Below are 22,079 nucleotides of genomic sequence, written 5' to 3' on the forward strand. Positions count from 1 at the left end.
AACTCAAACATGAGAAGAAATAGAAGCAAGGATCAAAGCTGGGATTAAGGCAGCACTGAAGGATTGCAGACATATTTACTGAGAACCACATCTCTGTCTACTTCTCTAAGGAATGAAGATGATCACAGTGATGTCTCTTTCTTCTTCCATTTTTTCTCTCTCCTTAAGTAATGGAAACATGAAATATCTCTTGATTTGGTCAGTATGGACCAAAAATAAAAAAAAGGTCAGTAGCTAGTGTTTTTCAACAGAATGTGACTTTTGTATAGACAGTCATAGCCCCCCTCCTCTTTCTAGTCAACTGATGTCTGGGCTCACAGCTGTAGCTGGATGTCATGCATCTCCTCCTTAAACCATTAAACCTTCTTTTTTTTTTTTTTTGGAGAGGGGACATAAAGTCTGGTTCAATCATATCTAAGCATTTACATTATTAAATGAGTCACATAACACTAGAAATTATTTAATTTCTAGTTTGTACTACCTGCAGATATCAGAAGATTTCTATTTGTACGTGAATAGAAAGTACTTTTAGTACATTACTTTAAAGATCAGATGAGAGACATTATAAGTATCGCTGCAAGAGCAAGCTCTGTACTGGATTTGTGGGATTGAAAACTGACACCTGGACATAAAGAGTATATACATACCCAGGGTCACTGCACACAGCTCATGTGGTGGTGCATTCATACAAAAAAAAATAATAACACTTACCTCAAGGAATGCAATGAGGTAAGTGATTAAGTGATTAATTTCTCTAGGGTCTTCACATTTATGTTTTTCAAGACAATGTTTCTTTGTGTGCAGCCTTTGCTATCCTGGAACTTGCTCTGTAGACAAGGCTGACCTCAAACACGGAGGCTGAGTGGGTGGATATGGAGGAGAAAAGTCATAGGGGTAACAAGTACTCTTTTAATTGGCTTCCTTGACATGCAAGGAAGATGCTGATCTTTGAATGCAATAAAGTAAGCACTGATTAAAAATATGAGAAGGAAAGTTTGTTGGTATACGCTTAGGCAGAGGCAGACAGATTTCTGGGAGTTGGAGACCAACTTGTTCTCCATATGTAGCAAGTTCTAGGATAACAAGGGATACAAAAGAATCCCTGTCTCAGAAAACAAAACAAAGAAAAGAAATAAAATTATGAGGCAAGAATCTAAGGAACTCAAGTGTATCTCCCTTAGGCTAACAGATTTTGCACCATGCTCTTAGATTCTGCTTTCTGGGACACTAACAATGAAGCCATAGACCATTTTCTAAAGTAACAAGCAATGTTCAACTTCTAGTTAAGATGGTGGTTTGGAAATCTTACCCAAATCTCCATAAAAGAAAAGAGAGAAGCCAAGGACACTGGCACTGGGTTTTGATCCTATTGCATGTACTGGCTTTGTGGGAGCCTAGCCTATTTTGGATGCTCACCTTCCTAGACCTGGATGGAGGGGAAGGACCTTGGACTTCCCACAGGGGAGGAAACCCTGACTTTGGACTGGAGAGGGAGGGGGAGAGAAGTGGAGAGAGGGGGAGAAAAATGGGAGGCGGGGAGGAGGTGGAAATTTTTTTAATAAAAAAAATATAAAAAAAAGAAAAGAGAGATATGCCTGCAATAGACTGACAGCCATCTCCTCAGCTCCAAAGCCTGGTATTCAAAAACAAATAACATGCAAGGGAATTCGTTCAGGCTGGTATGTTAAACGCATACCATAAATGCTCGTGGATCTCCACTTGGTGAATGGTTTTGTTGCACTCACTGCACGTCAAACACAGATAATACTGGGGGCGGGGGGGATTCGTGAGCTTGGAGAAGCTGAGGATGAACATGATCAAGAGAATTTGAGCACAGTACACAGGCCGGACAAGCGGCTAACAGCGAGCAGTGAATAATGAGGAGGAGGAGCCACGATGTAAGCCCATAAGACATCTGACACAAGGAACAAGTTCTGAAAACAGGATGGAAATGGAACAAAAGGTCTGATGGCCTTTCCTCTAGAGAAGGACTTCCGGAAGCGCTCTGCTCACTGCTTCTCTGGTGTGAGTCAAAGCCACCTGGAGGAACTGAGCGCAGTCAGGTGGTTGGAGGACAGAGAGCTGAAAGATGGTGAAGTAGCCAGAACTATATAGAACTAAAAGCAAACATATGAAAACAGCCAAAACTCAAATTAGCCAGCTTGTCAGCTACAAACCTTGAAAGAAAACTGCAGGGCATGCCTATCTGCAAATAGCCATTAGCAAGGGCCACTCCCAGTGAATAGCAACTGCATGGGAGGCCAGCAAAGAAACCTTTGGGAAACCAGCTATCCAACTCCAACATAAGAGTAAGAGAAGGGGGAAAGCGGGTATAGCAACCAACTCCATTCTCCAGTTACTACTGCAGCAATGCTAATCGGCTTAACTCATTTTCTAGGAATTCATGCAACACAGTTGGTTATTCACAAACAGGCACAGTCATTTTAGGATCTGGAGTTTTGGTTTTTATTTTTTTTAAGCCTATGGAACCAATCTGTAAATGACTCAACATCTACAGCTTTTTGTTTTTAATTCTGAAATTTACCTTCAACGTACTTGCAGGTAAAAGCGAACATGCTTTACAGAGATTCCACGAACCAGCTTAATGGAACAGTGAAATGCAAGAGGCAAGGAGCTTTAAAACAGCGAGCTTGTTAAGCCAATACATGTCTGTTTGAAGAACCTGATGGCTAAATGTTGCTTACAACAAGAATCAATTCAATTCCTCTCGGACACAAGAGGAACACAGATGGTTAATCCAATTCATTTCCACTAATGCAACACCGTATACGCTTTTCAGGATGCTGTATCATGTGACACGCTGCGGCCTTCTTCCAGATTAGCGTGTGCTGGTATGTCAAGTACCACCCTAAGTGAAGATTACTAAAACTATGAAGTATGCCTGTGAAATTCAATCCTGAGAAGTGTAAATTTAGACTTCTCATTCTTTCTGCCCTACCTGCCTTCCCCCTCCTTTAAATTGGATTAGAGCTGGTTAATTACACAGGGGTGTAGGATTCTTCCCCCTTCCTATCTTTACTCACATTTTCCTTCATTTCAACTTCTAATAGGATTGACTTCCAAGGGCTAGCTTCGTTTTAATACTCTTTTTACAAACAACTTGGGATGCTTTTGTTCCTTTTTCTCAATATGAAATAAAATGAAAAGCAAAAAAAAAAATCAGCTCACACTTGTCCATGGATATCTCAGATGCATTTAGATGTAATGTTAATCACTCCATACACTAAAGAAAAGAAAGGAAAATGCACCTCAATAACTCACCCTCTTGCTACCCCAGAATCTTTCTCTATTCACTCAATAAACTCACCATGCCATAATATGAGTCTATTTTAAGAATCAGAAGCAATATATTTAACTAACTATACACTGCCGAGACTTGGCTCTATGAACTTAATGATAGTCAATAACCCTAAACAAACTATAAAGGTTTTTGTTTTTAAATCCTCATTACAGTGGACTGCATATAGTAACTATGTGGTTTTCACGAAGTCTTAATTCCTTGATAAACAGGAATCAGGCCCTCAGGATTGTGGTTTTTGAAATTAGGGTGTGTTTAGATTTGGAGACTGCCCAAAATTCATTCACATCTAGAAGGGAAAGCTCACTGCCAAACATATGCAATCAGAGAGAGAGGGGGAAAAAAAGATTACATTCTAAATAAGGTTTGTATAACAAATACTTCCATCTGTTTCAGGGAGATCAAATACAACTACTTTAAAACAGTCCATTGGCATTTAAGCATCTGGCAAAAAGAAAGTGTATTTATGAGAAGGCATTCACATTAGCTGTATCCTTTGTCCCCAAGGGTAAGTAGTGGAATGCCATGAAAGATTACCTCTCGTAAATTTGTAAAAAATGGAATTAAAACATTTTTTTCTAAATAAAGTTTGCACGCCCCCTCAAATGTCTTTATTTGTAAGGCAAAATTAAGCCTATTCAGAGATCATACACAAAGAAAGACCTATTCAGGTAGCTTTATTTAAATTATTATAAATATGTCAATACAATAAAGTTTTAAAATTTTCCATAGAAAATCTATGCCAAAACTAAGCGTATGCATGCTGAACCCCTCCAGACACCCTTCATAGAAATAATGTCACATGGAGTCACAAACAACATATGACTTACATGCCAGATAAGACTATGTGTCTACAATCCTGGGTCTTTTCTGTTATCATCTATGCCCCTTTACTGCTGCTCATCTCGCAATTTACTTTCTGGAACCTACGCCAAGATAAAAGAGTAGGGGAGCACTTGGCATTTCCTTCTTTACAGAGAATTAGGTTTAGCCTGTAGGAGGCACTAGAGGAGCTACATCAGAAAAAGGGTTCATCTTCCCACTGAAAAGCAGCCTTTTCTGTCTGCTGTTGCAGTCCTGACCCACAGCAGAGGCATCAGAGGACAGCTGAGGGCACCCTGACACTACCCAAGCAGCTCACATTGTGCAAGGCCTGTTTGGAAGCTGTGCAACCATTGCCTAGGCTCTCTGACCACTTAACACTTGTACTAAACTTGCCATGGACCATCTGGCCCCTGAGGTTTGTTTCCTGGACTTTGGAAATCCACCCTATATTCCAAGCATCTTAACAATTACAGCAATGCTGACGGTTATAGGAACGACACGAGTCTATCCACCGGCCACAGAAAGCTTCTTTCCTGATTACCTATTAGTAGTGGTCCAGATGAACTAATGGGCTACAAGCACACATTCCCCAGTGAGATCTGCTCACCAGTCTTGAAGGACCCCTTCAAAATTTGTCCTTCCCTAGATATGCTTGTTTAGCCCCAAGTTATGATGAGAGATGTCACTTTAACTCTGAATTCTCCTATCACATGACAATTATTCATTATAATAAATTTTCCTGTTTGTAATATTTTCTGGCTTCTGTTTCTTGTTTGAACCTGTACTGGTAGGTTATAAATCAATTGAAGAGGATATTCCAACACTAACTTTTGGCTTTGATACGCGAATGAACACAGGGACACACATAGACACACACACACATACACACACACTGACTATATTATGATGCTAAAACCGCATGATATGCATAGCCATGATGCTTTATAATACATGTTTCTGCAAATCTGGATTTATTGCAATGTCCTATTGTAGCATTATTTAAATGGTGTACAAGTGTCTTTACTAGATTAATTAACTAAAGATGTCCTCCAACTGAAGACTATCATTTAATTAGACATATCTAAAGACTGAGTAGTTGTATTTTTAAAAAAGGAAAAGCCTGTTTAGTGTGTATATATGGCTGCATGTTTGTTCACATGTGTTCATGCAAGTACGTATATGCATGTGTGCATGTAGGTTCACATACAGATGGGTGATGATGCATGAGGAGACCCAAACTCAGCGGCAGGAGTGTTCTTTGATCAGTCTCCACCCTATTCCTTGAGGCCAATTCCATTAACTGAAGCCAGAGTTCTCTGATATGACTAATCTAGCTAGTCACCTGGCTCTTTGTTCTGGCAATCTACTTCTCTGCCTTCTGAGCACTGAAATTGCAGGTGGTTGTGATGCCCACCCTGCATTTCCACAGGTTCTGGGGAACTCTGGTCCTCACATTTATTCAGCAAATACATTTATCCACTCAGCTATCTCCTCTACCTTCATATTTTATTTTTACTTTTGTTTCTAAATTGTGCAATGTGTTTTCAATATGGGCTACAAAACAATAGTGTTTCACTGTGGCTGCTGCTGAAAATTAATCCTAGATAATAGGTATTTAAAAACAAATCAGATTCCCTTTTTCTGAAAAAAAAGCACATTTATATACAACAGAAAGAGTACTGATTTCATTTAATTGTTGTATTTTGTGCAATTAATAATTAAATACATGGATAAGTATTGTCTAACATATAGTTATCAAATAAACCAAAGCACAGAAAAATGAGATATACTCTTAGGGGAAAACACAGCCAGCGGATGCCAACCACAAGATGACATACAGGTGCTCAAATAATATATAAAAAATTTGAGATACTGATTAGAAGTATGCTTCTTGATGTAAAGGGGAATGTGTTAATAAATATCTGAGTTAAATATTTAAATTTTACTTCTCAACATTTTAAGGGAGGGTCCTGGAAATACAACATAGTATGAAACACAGAAAACAGATTTCTCACTTGACAAAAACTAGTAATAGCAGAATCTTCTTGATGCAACCTCTTAGGGACTCTGGAGTCTGTTTCAAGTTTGCCACTTACAGGAGAGGAATTGGGCTTTAAGTTGGGTGAATCTGAGGCACCCAATTTAGCTCTTATCCTATTAGCAGCTACCCATCTTCCATCCCACCTCTATGGCACCCAGCCGCCTACATGTTCCTAGATCAAACTGGCATGGATTATAGGAACCGGTACTTATGACAGATAGACAAACAGACAGACAGGAAGGAGGGAAGGAGAGAGAGGGAGGGAAGGAGGAGGAAGGAAGAAAGGGAAGGAGGAGGGAAGGAGGAGGGAAGGGAGGAGGGAAGGAAGGAGGGAGGGAGAGAGGGAGGGAGGGAGGGAGGGAGGGAGGGAGGGAGGGAGGAAAAGACTCGGTGTTCCAAACACCAGTGCTCTGTGGTTTGATAATGCAATCTAGTATTGATCATACAGGTGGATAGACAGGGCAAGCCATCATTACACCTCACTTGTAGAATCTTCTCCCTGACTGGCTGAAATAAATCCCAAGTGTTCAAAGGGTCAGAGTTTGTTTCCATAATCCCGTTTTTTTTTTTTTTCTTACCTTTTGGGAATGAGCTTTTAAGAACAAGTATGGACATAGGGTTAGATCAGAAAGTGACCTCACATTCCCATAATAAGACTGTGAGTTCAGGATAAAAAGCTTAAATTTATACCACAATCTAATTATCAGCCCCAAGACAACTCACCTTAGTCAGAGTAAACAATAGCAACAATAAAGCAGTGAATCCCAGAGAATGAGCTGCATCACCACATTATCAGATTCTAAATAAAATTAATCAAATTTTCAAGAAACTGGGGCCTATTGAAAGAGACGTCATGAGATAATATGCATGAAGAGAATTTTTATACACCTCAAAGAAGAGATGGAAATAGCAAGAAAAACAATGGGCAGCCAAAATGACAGCATCAATAAAAAGACAGAAAATCTAAAAATATAAATAAATACATAAATAAGGAATGGAAACGAAAGTCTGGTGCTGAGAGGTATAAAAGTATAGTGACATAGAGGAGCCTTCCGCCTGGGTTGCACAAATGCAGATAGGCTTGAGTAGGCAGAAGAAAGATCCACAAACTTGGGCTTAGGACTAGAGAAGATAACCGGTTTGAGGAACAGAAAAAAGACTGAAGAACATCATAAGGGCCCTTTGGAAACTGTGGGACACAAGGAACATGAGCACTCAACACTGGAACCCAGGAAGAAAGGAATAGAGAACGGAAATGAAAAACTAGTGGCTGAAGCTTTGCCAAATTTGATGAATACCTAGAATATAAACATCCAAGAAGTTCAACTCCATGTAAGGTTAAAATAGTAATAGTGACATTTGCAGAGACAAGAGAGGACATGGTCTCAAAGCTAACTACTTTGAGCTGTCTGCCTACTCTGTCCACCCTATAATCAATCTATGCCACATGCCTGCCTGACACGCCCTTAGTCTATAACAGAAGAGACAGCCACTGGGGACAGGATGATGCTGGACTGTCTTCAGGGACACTCTGGACATTGATCCATATCTCCAGATCACTTGGAAAAATCACTTTAAGCAATGATGAGATTTTTTTCCCTTTATTCTCTCCCTTTTTAAAGTGACATCTTCATGCTTAACAAACTTCTTTAAAAACTCAATCCCATATCTCTTCTTTTCTCGGCCCGTAGGCAGGTTCAGTTTTCTGAAAAATCAATACAGACCTACTTGTCCTCAAATCCACTTCTTTCATATATATTTTTCTAATATGCATACATATATAAAACCTGAGAGTTTGTTCTGTCTCAATACCACATGTATTAGTTATTTACTTGTATTTGGGACAAAAGAAAGAAAATGTTTATTTGGACTTCATGCAGAATTCACCATGATGGGGAAGTCAAGGCAGTAGAAGCTTGAGGTGATGGTTACATTGGATCCACAGTCAGGGTTGAATGTTGGTGCTCAGATCATTTCCTCCTTTTTAGGATGGGTCATCTCACCTCGGGCAATCCAACAGAGGAACTCCCTTAAATACACACCCAGAAGTTGTTGCCATGGTGAACCTAAGTCTAAGCAAGTTGATTATCAAGATTCTTCAACCTTTCATGAGACTGGGTATCATGGTAAATTGATACAACAGAGATTTACACCAAGAAATATTCTAACCAAGATTTGGCACAGATAATCTCTCCAGTGGGTAAGAGAAGCAACACGTAACATACAAAGACCCATATTCATTGGCATATTTCACGCCATATAACTGAGAGGTTAGGGGTCAGTGGGCCAATCCATTTACCATATAACAAACCCTTACTAATCAGTCAAGAATTTTATGCACAGCAAGACTGTCCCTCCAAAATGAGAAAGAAGATACTATCAGATAAAAACTATGGGAATTCACTAGTAGGAAACTCTCCTGTAAAACTGTTTAATTCAAAGAGAATGACACAGGAGGAGACAGAGGAGTAGCAGACATGAAAACTATGAAAAAAAATAAAAATGTGACAAACATGAGCACCTCAGCCATATCAACTCCATAACCAGCTTTTCTCAGATGAATACAGCCAAGCAAAGTTTCTTTGTTACCATAAAATATCAGCTCCCCAAAGATCACGTGAGGGTGGATAGCACAGCTATAGCACACAAAAGTCTCAGCAACTTTCCAGGAATGGCAAGAAAAATATTTTCCCCCTTTCACTTGTTTTTCTGGTTTTCTCAAGTCATAGAAAAAATAACAAGAGCAAACACATTGCTTCATATGGAAAATATTATTCCACATTAGTTGCATAATGATAATATGATCTTGGTTTTATGTTCACTGTATTTATATTTAGATTCACATACAGCAAAGGGAAGTATGAAGGGGGGTAGGCTTTTCTCATGTGAAACAAATTGTTCTAAAGCTTAATAGCTTGAAACTGTATTTTAAAATTCTCTTAATTTTTCTGGTCTAGGTCAATTTGTCTTGGAGTTGCATTCAGATAGTAGACACGTATGAGTGGATCCATGTGCTGAACCTATAAACATGTTTAGTGGTTGGCAGCCTGCTGAGAATGCAGCATGAAGGGTAGAATTCCTGGACTGCATGTTCAGTGCATCTTCGTCTAGGAGATTCTGCCAAATTGTTTTCATGGGGATTGTACCATCAGATACATAAAACGGACTTTCTTTTGACTCCACCGTTGTTTTGCTTAGTTTTGAAACGCCATCATACTCTTTGATTGGAGAGTTAAGAAAACTTATCTCATTGATGTCTTATTTTATTATGCCTGTTGACTATTAAGAATACAAACTTTTTCAAATGTTTATTAGACAGACACGTTTATTTCTCTTTGAACTGCCTCTATATTGTCTACCAAATTCCCTGAGGAGATGTTTCAAAAATGTAAACATTTTTATATGTTCCAGCTCCTAACCTTTTTTTCTTTCCCTATTATGAAGACAAGAGTCTCACTATGAAGCATTAGAAATATTTTGATGGGCCATTGTGTTATCTTTTAAAAGTGTCTATGTGCCAATATTTTTGCTTAAAGATAAATTACTAAATTTGAAGAAAAAATTATTAAATTTGATAAACATTTGATTTTTAAAACTTGAATTTTTCCCATCCCCCCAATCTGGGGAGGAGCTTGGTCTTACCTCAACTTAATATGCAATGTTTTGTTCAAGCACATGGGAGGCCTGCTCCATTCTGAATGCAAAAGGAGGAGGAGTGGATGGGGATGGGGGTAGATAAGAGTCAGGGGTCGGAAATGGGAGGAGTTGAAGGAGGGGAAACTATGGTCTGTATGCAAAATAAGTGAAAAATGTTGATTAAAAAAATTTAAAAAAACATTAATTTTTGAGAAAAATAAAAATGATAAAATGTAAAATGATAAAATAGAGGTTACCCCATTTCCATGGATGGTTCGAACAGATAAAGACAAATGAGAAAAGAATCTATGTCTGAAAATGAGGAAGATGCTGCGGGAATCTCAGAGTGAAGAAAGAGCTTTCAAATGGGGAAACGGTAGTAAATGTATACACCCCTTAGATATGCTTGGGGTATTTTATTGTGACTATATCACAGTGAACATGATGTGAACTGTTTGTGGACAGAGATGTCCAAATCTGACAACCAGGGCATCACACTGCCATTTAATTACACACACAAATTCCTTTAAACCAGACCTATTAAGTAATGCTACCAACTGCTACACTCAAACAACGGAACCATCTGGTCAGGGTGTATCCCCTATGTCCTGGCGAAAACACAGGTGACTGCAGCGTTATGGAACTGAGAAGCTGTCTAGCCAGAAAAGATGAGGACCACGGTAATCAGTCGAGCTGAGCCTGCCCAGGCTCATTTCTGGGTAGACTGTCCACAATCATGAGCTAAACACTCACGCCAGAAAATGTGTAAAAACCAGAACGCATGAACACAAAACACCTTTAAAAGCAATTAAAAATTTTTAACAATGGACTCACAAAGAAAAGGAGATCTATGAAATGACAAAAAAAAATATTTAGAAAACTTTCCGTAAAGTCAAATAAACTACAAAAATATACAAATAAACAATATACAAATAAAACTAAATTTTAACACAGAACTAAAAATAGTATTCTTGAAGTAAATTTTGGAGAGGAAGACTGCCATAGGCCACTCCAAGATCAAGGTCCTTGCTGAAGAATCAGTTGAGAGGCAATGGTTTCAATTAGGAAGCAAAGGGAGAGATAAAGAATTAAGAAAGCCCACATGAGTTAAAGGACACCATCAACAGTCCTAACCAGTGTAAGGTAAGAATTTAAGGGCAGAAAAAATAAAAAGAAAAATAAAGCATATTTATAATGACTGAAATAATGACTGATCTGGGCAAAGAAATCAATATCCAAGTAGAAGAAGATCAGAGTTCTACAACCAAATCCAAGTCAAAGAGAACACCACTAAGTACAAGAAAATCAGACTAAAAGCAAAGTCACGGGGAAAAAAATCTTAGACTATTGAAAAATTAGAAACACACACCAGGATGGTGAGATGGTTCAGTGGGCAAAGGCAACTGCTCCCATGTGTGATGACCTGAGTTTGACACTCGACACTCAAGACATGGAATTATCCAACAGGTATGTGTTCAGCATGACAAATCATCAGAGAAACATAAACTGACTTTACAATGGGATGGCACTTCACATCTCCCAGAACAGCAACATGTAAAAAGAAGAAAGTCTGTGAATACTGAATACTGTGTGAATGGTGGCAATCTTGCTTCTAGATACTGACTCAAAAGATTTAACACCAATATGTTTAGGAGGCAGGTATCTGCCCTCCCTTGATCACTGAACCACTGTGCAAAATGCTCCAAATAAAGCTTTATGCTGTATCTTACAGATGAATGAATAAACTGTAACCCACACTCACACACAAACATACACACACACATATAGTCAATATTTTTCAGCCTGAAAAAGAAACAAACATGATGCAATAAAGACAGAGTTTGAAAGCATTTTGCTAAATAAAATAAGCCGTGTGTGTCTGTGTGTGTGTGTGTGTGTGTGTGTGTGTGTGTGTGTGTGTACATTTGGTGATATATATATACAATCCCTCAATTAATATGGGGGAGTGAAGGCTTTGGAGATGCATTTCATAGTATGGTGACATATTAATTAGAATTTCTATTGCTGTGAAGAGACACCATGAGCAACTCTTACAAAGAAAAACATTTAATTGGGTGGCTTATAGTTTTAGAGGATTAATCCTTTAAATCATCATGGTAGGACATGGTTGCATGCAGGCAGACACGGTGTTGGAGAAGGAGCTGAGAGTCCTACATCTTGATCCATAGTCAACAGGAAGTGAAATGTGACAATGGTCATAGCTTGAGCATAGAAGACTCTCAAAGCCTATACCCCACAGTGACACACTTCCTTCGACAAGCCCACACCGACTCTAACAATGCCATACATCTTAAACTGGCACTCCTTTGGGGCCATTCTCTTTCGAATCATCACAGGTAAACACTCTTCACTACATCACAAACTTCCTAATAGACTAATTGTCCCATATTCTTACCACAAAAGCTAAGTATCTGACTTAATGGATATATTAATTAGACTTATTCCACATTGGTAAACCATGATATCATTTTGTATGTCATGAATATGTATAAATTTTGTTTCTAATGGAAGATTAAAACTATAAATTTGTACAGAACATTTAAAAAAAGACACCAGGCCCAAATTTGTCCTGCACCAAATATTATCATATTGTAAATTCGTTCTCTTTGAAAGAGTGAGAACTGAGAAAAAATTCTAAATCTGTGAAGGGCAGAGAACAATGTTTGGCTGAAGTTAGTGCCCACACCATCATTGCTGTTATTTCAGAAGAGGAAGCATGCATAATGTTAAAAGCAGCAATTTAGAGTCAGCTCTGAAAACCCTGGGACCACACATTTGCTCAATATGTCCCTAGAAAGTGTTTTGAACACATAGAACTACATGAAGATTGCGTTTCCTCAGAGGACATTGAACAGCCAGACATGTGAGCACACACAGGTACTCAGCAGATCACACAGGAACGACTTCTACTTACATTCTCATAGAGAGCTTGAAGGGTCTCCAGGTCAACCACCGAATTGTCCAAGTTCACAACAGCTGTGGAAAAAAGGGCACAGAAAAGAATGTAAATTACCATACGGCAGCTGTGAAATGTTTAATTCTGCCAGGCAAAGTATTCATGACCGCCAGTTGGAGTACACACAAACTCAGTGTGTACACTTGCCCACTCCAAAGACCATGGTCTAGGAATTTCAATGGCTCAGGTGCCAAATTTTACAATATTTCACTTGTTCAATGTGTGGGCATTTTTTTTTTTTTGTCAATTTGACATGATCTAGAGATTTTGGGGTGGAGGGATCCTCAGGGGAGAAAATGCATCCATATGATCAGACTGTAAGGAAGCCTATAGGTTATTTTCTTAGTGATTGATGCTGGAGGGCTCAGTCCATGGTATGGGGTGCCACCCCTGAACTGTAAGAAAGCAGGTTGAGTAAGCAATAGAGAGCACATCGGTAAGCATCATCCCTCCATGGCCTCTGCATCAGTTCCTGCCTCCAGGTTCCAGCCCTACCTGAGATCCTGTCCTGACTTCCTTCAGTGTTTGACTATGGTATACAAGCCTAAGTCAAAGAAACCCTTACTTCCTCAACTTATTATTGTTCATGGTCTTTTTACCACAGCAATAGTAACCCTCAATAAGTCATTACAGATACTACATCCCATGAGGCTGTTCAAATGTCAGAGAAAAGTATAAATGGGTCTTTCACAGTTCAACTAAATAAATTTGATTTTTTTTCCTGTGTACTGCTAGAAAGGTCAGCAGATGATTCCTTGAATCACTGTGTCCTAGCTTCATGTCAATAACTATTCATGCATGCAAGCTTAACCAAACTATCTGGTGAAGGTTTGGTTAGGTGTTTATAGAGACGATCGTAGACAGAATAGGTCATCATTACTCAAGAATGTGTTCCCTGATTGATTTGGTGCATGGGTAAGGGATGCAGAATGTTGTAGTATAGTTTGAGTTGGGTGTATTCATTATAAATTCATTAAATCCACTCTGCTTCCCACAAACTTTTTAGACTGAAACGAGGCAAAATTGACACAGGCATTTGTGCCAAAGAGCCACTGCAGAGGCACTCAGGGGATTAAAGATTTCCAGGAGAAAATCACAGCGTGGATAATCACAATTTTGATATATTTATTTTGATAACTGAGGCAATTTACTATGTCTCTCCCCCTTAGAACATAAAGTACACATCTACTAGTTGATACTGGCAAAAGTCCCAAGAAAGAATTAAGAAAGAAAAGTGGAAATTGAAGCACAGGATGGATGAAAAATCTAACCAAGGTAATATAACAGTTCTGGGAACAGAGCCCAAATTCACCAACAAATGTTGCACCAAGTAGAATATGATATTTCCACTCTAATATTAATCCCCTGTCTCAATTTAAAAATTAGTGTTCCTATATAAAATTGAGAGTAAGATTTTCAGCCATGTTTCCTTATTATTAAATTACACCAAACAGCACAAATTACTAAAATCAAGATATTAATTCATACTATTTGTTGAGGTAATATATAACAAAACACATAAAGCAATAAAAATGGCTAATTCATGTATAGAGTTTTATCCTTCAGTTTTATAGTTTAGTCTAAGGATAATCTAAGAGAATCTAACCTCAGTAATTTTGTAATTTATCAGTGAGTAATATGCTAGAAACTTTTGTATTTCTTTGGTGACATAGTGAGAGATTTATGGGAAACTACAAAGGAAATATTAATATTAAATTTAGTATAAGATTTCAAGCTGAAAACATAACAAAGTCATTCATATTCAAGTACAACGCAAGGACACATTTGTCCTTTTAAAATATTCATCATTTTCTGTAATTATTAATTTTAAAATTATGAAGATTGATAAATCTTTTGCCAACGAGCAAGAAGAAGAAGTGATCCAAATTAACAAAATCAGAGATGGAAGGGGAGATAGTACAAAGAGCACAGGAAATTCGGAGAAGCAGGTCACATTTTACAATTCTGCATTCCAACAACCTGGAAATCCTAAAAGAAAGGAATGAATGTCTAAATACGCATGACCCACTGAAATTAAACTAATGAAGCAAGTAATTTAAATAGACTTATAACATCTAGTGATATAGAAGCAGTAATTTTTCAAATTCTTTAAAAATGGTAATAATACACCAATACCAAAACCACACAAATACTCAGAGACAGGCCAATATCTCTGATGAATACAGATGCAGAACTAGTCAGTGAAATACTTGCAAATAAATTCAGTCATCAAAAGGCTTTCCATCATGATGATTGGTTTTATCCCAGAGATGCAGAAATGGTTTGACATACATAATCCACCACATAAATAGAAGAAAAATCAGAAACCACATGATCATCTATCTCATGAGATGCAGAGAAAGGCTTTGAAAAAAATTCAACATTCCTTCCTGACAAAAGTCCTGGAGAGACTAGGGACACAGGGATATGTCTCTATGTAATTGTCAATTTAATTAAAAAAAATTTTCATCTCTGTGTATATTGTATGTTGAACATATTTTTCCCTCTTCTCCTCCTTTGTGCCCTTTCTTGTCCCTCCTATCTTCGTTCTACTTTCGTTTCTCTAGAGTTTCCTTATATAAACATCCATGGTTTTATATAGCTATTTGCAGTTGAAGAGCAACAAATGAGGGAAAACATATGTTTGTCACATAATCACTCAAGAGGATTGCTTCCAGTTATACCCATTTTCCTGAAATTACACATAATTGGCTATAGACTTACTTTTTATCTATTCCTTGGTTTTAGAGACCTATATGAGTTCTATTACTTGGCTACTGTGGAGAATGCTGTAATAGACATTGACATACAGGTTATCTCTGACACATGGTAGCTGGGTCACAGTAACTGAGGAATATTCCCGATGTTGACCTGTGACCTCCACACACACACACATCGACACACGTGAATGCTCACATGCGTGTGTGCACACTCACACACACAGTCACATACACATACGAGTGTGCAGAGAAAAATAAAGGCTGCAGCAAATGAAGGAAATATGCAGATGTAACTTTGAGGTAAATTCTCCATCTACCCCTGGGAAACATTATTCCTCAGCCACCCTACTGGCATCTTACCAGACATTTGGCTTGGCATTCCTTACATACTCACATATACACGCTCTTGAATGGTTCACGTCATCTTGAAATGTGTAAAGCCTATCTCTGAGAAATGGAGGATCAACCAAGGCCCTTGATTTTGGATTTCACATAAAAGCACTCTGTCCCTGATATCTGTAAGGTCCTATCTCTTAATAGTGTTCTTCTCATTCAAGTCCACAATTATGCTCAATACAATGTTTCAATATACTAAAATCAATCAAATGTTACCGCCTCCTCCAAATTATCTGAGACTTATATCTATGCTCTGAAACCCACACAGACCTGGATGGAAAACACGAGTCTGCAATTAACTAGCTCCGTGTTCCCTGCAGGGATTTGTGGGCTCTTTGGGCCTCAGCTGTTTCGTAAGGGAAATGGGTTCATAGGTGGCCACGTTGTCATTAAGAGTAAAGATAACAGCTCTATTGTGAGGAGCAGTTTTCCATAATCAGTCCTCAAACATCAAAAGTTTGATGGGAAAGTAGAAGTGGACTACTGGAGGGAAGACTGGGCCAGAAAGAGTGGGAAGGTGACAAAGCAGAGGACTGACAAAAAGACTTCATAAAAATGTCAATATGAGACTCATTACTTCATATGGTCAGTTTAAAAACTCCTTAAAAGCTGATGAGAGAGGGGGAGTTGATAGGGGGAGGAAAATGGGAGGCGGTGACGGAGAGGAGACAGAAATCTTTAATAAATAAATAAATAAATAAATAAATAAATAAATAAATAAATCTCCTTAAAATATCTATGTATCACCTAGGCAGTGGTAGAGCTGGGTGGTGGTGATGCATGCCTTTAGTCCCAGCACTCAGGAGGCAGAGGCAGGCAGACCTCAGTGAGTTAGAGGCCAGCTTCATCTACAAAGAGAGTTCTAGGACAGCCAGGACTATTTCACAGAGAAATCCTGTCTCAAAAAATAAAACCAAAAATATACTTGTTCCTGTGAAACAAAATATATGTTAAAAAAAAATAGGAGTGTGTATTTCACATTTCCATTTAGAATGACAGCATGCTAGAATCAAGCACACACATCCATCCAAGCTAACCAACTGTTTTGCACATGGAGAACTATGGGGAAATGAACCGATTTGAAGTTAGCCGGATGTATACAAAAATATCCACGGTCAGAAATGCATCATCACTGGTAACACCTGAAAAGCTCCTCCACACAATGATGATGCTGCAACGCCCCATGCCCTTGCGTCACTATGAAAACAGAACTGTAGCTGAAACAGTAGGATGTTAAAAGGATCATTTCCCTAAAGAATGATGGTCATTCCAGAAGCATCCTTTCCAGATCAGCAAAGGATGCAATTATTACAAAGCAGCTGCATTCGCCCACAAAGATGGTACAGCTTTCTGAAAACACCAACCATTCATATATGCTACAAATGTTCAGAGTCCAAAATCTGAGCTGGAGAGTCTTCCTAACCCTGAAGATAGAGTGGCGAAGGTGCCAGGCACAACCCCACCCCTTGCAGACTTCATGTAGTCACTCTCTTTGCAGAATTCATGTAGTCCTACCCCTTGCAGACTTCAGAACTTCTTAACAATTAAAATGGCATGCTCCTTAAAAGGAAGTACATTTTTGTGAGTTTAAAATTTTTGAAATTCACCTTCATTTAACCTATCTTTTCTTCCTAGGGAATTTTATTATGGTAGGGCTGGAATTCTAAATGTTTTAGTCTAAAGTCTAAAGCTACAGACTTTGTGATTAGAAAGAAAGAAATTAATGTGATACACAACTCAAGACTGGTATGTGCCAAGCAGATTTGCTTACATGCGGGTAAGGATGTGCATTTCTGATTAAGTCGGTAGGCTGTATATATCTGTAGGCCCTGCTCCTAAGCACTGTACAAGTTAAACTACTGGAGAACAAACGCATTTTGTTTGAGTCAGAATGCCGCCTTCTTGTCTAGGCTGGGGGAAAAAAATGGATACTAAGGCTGTAATCCTTTCCGAATAAAATCTCCAAACGCAAACATGATTGCCATTGTAGACTGTTTAATTTGGTGATATTGTATTTCATTCCTGTTTTTGGAGAGGTTTGTTGATTTGACCATAGTGGCTTTGACTCCATGCTTATCTCAACTGTTTAGATAAGACATATTTGACTTTGGCAGGTGACAAAATCTAGGGTGTGGAATAAGAGGTAGAAAAAAACAGGCTGGCAAGTTCCCAGGTAGTGTTTATTTTAAGCATAGTGTATAGATGAGTAAATTGCTTCAGACAACGCACTGGACTTTGTGTAAAATACCCACTGTCTGCTGAATGTTTTCTGTAAAGGAGCACTGCACAATGTCCTTTATTGGGCATAACAGGCTTCACCTTCTTGCTTAGGTAAACATTTACACTCTTGTAAAAGTAGGCTCAGTGAGTTCCCCTGAAAATAGGACCCCACCTCTCGGATCACATTTTTGCTCCCGTTTTCTGACATAGGCTTTTATGAAGTAAAAGTATTAAATTTTCTTTCAAAAGTAAATATCTATATTGCCCAAGAAATATATGATATGTGTTATACCCAAATAACTATACACTGTTAATATCCATATATTTCAGTCCAATTCTATATAAAGTCATCTAACTTTGAAGGAAGTTATAAGCAGAAAACTTGCATTAGGGACACAATAATTAAAGTTTTAGAGACAAAAATTTCAACATAATTCACCCAAATTGTCCCCTAAGGAGTGGTGTAAGTAAGTTTTAGCATTTATATTTTAGTTTGGCAGATACATTGAGGGAAGAAAAGGAATTAAGGAATACAGTCATTGCAAATTTTAAGACACATAGCAAAACATAAGAAAGCAAAGGAAACAGCTGAGAATTGTCAATATGAAACTAAGACGTGCAGGGCTAAAACCAGACATGTGTGGTAATTTTTTCGCTGTCTACTAGAGGTGAATCCACCTAACTTGTACTCTTTGGCTGCTTTTCCAAAACACATAAGACTATGATAATCTTAAGAGCTGCCTAATAGTGATTAGCTGCTTTGCACAGAAGTTAACAAAATACTCAATGGAGCAGCAGAGGAAGGATCTCTTTATTTCGTGGCCTCTGAGGGTCAATTCAACCTTGCTGATCCCATGCTCTTGCGAAGAACATCACAATGGTAGCACCATGCATTAGGTGAGTCTTGGTTGTGTGGTGTATAGTAAGGAGAAAGGAGTGGAAGTGATGGAATACTAGAGTGAAGGAAAAAAAGAAGTAGGAACGAATAAACTATTGGTCCCCAATGCCTATATCTTCTTTTGTTATAAGAGAAAATCTATCCAGTCCAAAAATAATAAAGCACCTTAATATTCACTAAAGTAATAAAAGTCTGTTACACATTTTAAAAAACATCTCTCCTAGATAATTCACACCTATATACAATGTATCTTGATACCATCAGTGTCTGAAATTCCTTTCCATCTCCTTCCAGATTCCTCCTGCCCAGAGCCTCTACCAAATTGACATTTTGTCTTCATAGTCCACTGAGTCTAATCAGTGCTATCCTTATGTGCATGAGTGTAGAACAATCCACCAGAGTGTAAGCAATATAACAGGGCTACCTCTGTGAAGAAAACTGACTCTCCCTACCTCAGCAATGTTTATCTGCCAAGGTTCCTTAACCTTGGTATTTTGTGAGCCTGTCCCCATTTAGGGAGGGTTTCAGCATGGCTAGATCTTCTGTAGGTCTTGTATAGCTAAGCACAGTCATGGAGAGTTCATAAGTACAATAGACTTGATATACCCAGAAGACAGTGTCGCAGAAGTCCTCCCTAACCTCTGGCTTGTATAATCTTTCTGCCTCATCCTAGGAATTGGTACACATGTCTGCCATGCTCAAAAACTTTCTTCTCTGCAGCTTCAGCATAGGGAAAATCACACTGGAGTGTAACTACAGTCATGAAACTGTAGACAGATGACCTGGTAGTCTGTGTTAATAAAGCAATGTTTAGTCAGTCTTTCGAGCGGTCTATCAAGTGACCATTATATATACAATGTGCACATTAGCGCCTTTCTTTCTCTGTCTTAATCTCTGCCCTGTCTCCTTATCCCCCCAGTTCCTCTCACACCCACACTGTAAATGCTCACTCAAGTCCAACACTGGGGTTCTACAATCAGCTACTGCAGTTGCCTTTAGCAGAATACCATGGCTTTCCAATTAAGAACGATGGAGGGACAACAACCATGCACCATTTTTTCCAGCTTAAGCCTTTGATACAATCACTAAGTTGAGAATTCTCAGAAAGACAGCCTAAGCTCAGAGCCCAGGACAGGATCTAGAATTTCTCCAGCCTAGAGTCCAGCTCCACTGCTTGCTGATTTGGGACCCTGTGCACATCTGCCTAGACTTTTAGGAAGAGAAATAAATTACCTACATCACAGAGCAGTTGCTAGCCTACACAGTAATGGTGGATATTGACAATTATTATCAGAAACTGGTTATCTTTACATTTGAAACCGTAACAGAGAGAGAGAGAGAGAGAGAGAGAGCCTCTTTCAGCATTTCTCCCCATTCATAAATTCTAATTCATAAAGATTTCATATTGTCACTAACAAAGCTATCAAAATATACTCTTAGATACTCCCATTTCCTTTTAGAGGAATATTATTCTATTATTGTGCTCCAGTAGTTCAAGCATGGGGGCACACGATTCTTCTGCTGTCCATCACAAAAGTGACAAAAGTCATAAAGGGACCTCAGAATCATGGTTATGGTGGGTCTTTCTACATAATTTATCTTTTTAGTTGTGTGCCTACAATAGTCTAATTAAAACCTAAACTCTGTAGAATGCTTGCAAGCAGCCCATCACCTTAATTAATTAATATTGGAATGCATACTCTGTATTTGGTTTAAAAACACCGCTGGGAAAGTAAAGATCATATATCATGGAGAAGAAGATGCAAGGCCATTATCAGCATAAGCCATACATACTATCACCACAGTCCTGCTACAAGGTAACATGCCATTACATCACTGTGACGTCTTCCCAATTTAATCTGGTGTCTGCTCCCTGAGTGTCAGGGAAGCACTGTGGTTGTATTTCTAGAATTCACCTTGTAAGACTAGGACATGGTTGGCTTGGTAGAGAAAAGGTAGAACACAATATCACTCTATTGTCCCTCACCTCTAGCGATATCGATTATGGGGTGGGAGAGTCAAGACGCCCTGCAAGCCTGTTCACTTTGAAGAAGTACTTGTACAGAGAACATCGAAGAAGCCAGTTTCCACATACAAAGGCGACCTGAGTCTCCAGTCACATTTATTTTTGTAATGCTCTCAAACACGGAGTTACACAAAATAACGATCCAAACCCCACCTTTCCTCAAGGATTATTCAAAAGGATTGTTTCTGTGACAAGCACTCCTTCATAAACAGTGGCTCAGGAGTCAAGCGAATATGAATCCCATGTTCTCACTCCGCTCGGCACTCAGATCTGAGCTTTCCCTCCACACATGCCCTTCCCGGTCCAGTGCATTCTGCCATCACCCCATGATTTTAGCGACCAATGAAGCATTATAGGGACGTCAGTGTCCTAACCTGCCATAAGGCTCTGAGCTCAGGTTCACATACAAAAAGTCTATGGTACAGAAAAAACAAGCAAGCAAATACATGATACATAAGTCATATAGGAAGTGAAGCGAAGAGAAAGAATACAGGTTCGCAGCTTAGCAAATCCCAAGTTTTATGTTGCTTCTGTCCATAAAAGCATAATCAAGTCCAAATCTCAGAGTGCCATAAAAAATGTAAAAAATTCATCTCAGGGATTTTGCTGAGCTTGTAAGAAAAGACGTAACAATAACTATTTTCCCTGGACATAATGATCTATGTGTAACTTAATATGATATACGAGGCCTTTCTTTTTGTAAAAAATAACTCTTAGTAATGAACTTTATTTTAAATTAAGGCATATTCTGATATTGAATTTCTGAAAGTTGGTTTTAATGAAAGTATACTATCTCACGTGTCTTTTTCTCCATTCACGACACGGTTACAATTGATTAAAAAAAAAAAAAAAGATCCTCGGGGCTCCGTGCAGCCCACCTCTTCTCAAATTTCTATTTCTAACAGTCTCGTGTTTCAGTGAAAACCTTCACTCCACTATCCGTCCACATTTACTATGATTTTAATGTCTTGATAAATATAATAAGCAGGTCTTAAAATCCTATATCCCATATGAGCAAAAC

At 38.5% G+C, this 22,079-nt stretch overlaps 1 protein-coding gene across 1 annotated transcript in view; it reads right to left on the reverse strand.

Annotated features, from left to right (window-relative positions):
* Window positions 1-22,079, reverse strand: part of Fmn2 (formin 2) — a 298,401-nt gene that overhangs the window by 147,785 nt on the left and 128,537 nt on the right. Inside the window, exon 8 of the mRNA XM_041643559.1 lies at window positions 12,757-12,818. Coding sequence (XP_041499493.1) covers window positions 12,757-12,818 — 62 coding nt within the window. The remainder of the gene's footprint in view (window positions 1-12,756; window positions 12,819-22,079) is intronic.

Source organism: Microtus oregoni, unplaced genomic scaffold, assembly GCF_018167655.1.
Source record: "Microtus oregoni isolate MIOR12 unplaced genomic scaffold, Mior012 000086F_ref0000336, whole genome shotgun sequence".
Taxonomy (NCBI): Eukaryota; Metazoa; Chordata; class Mammalia; order Rodentia; family Cricetidae; genus Microtus; species Microtus oregoni.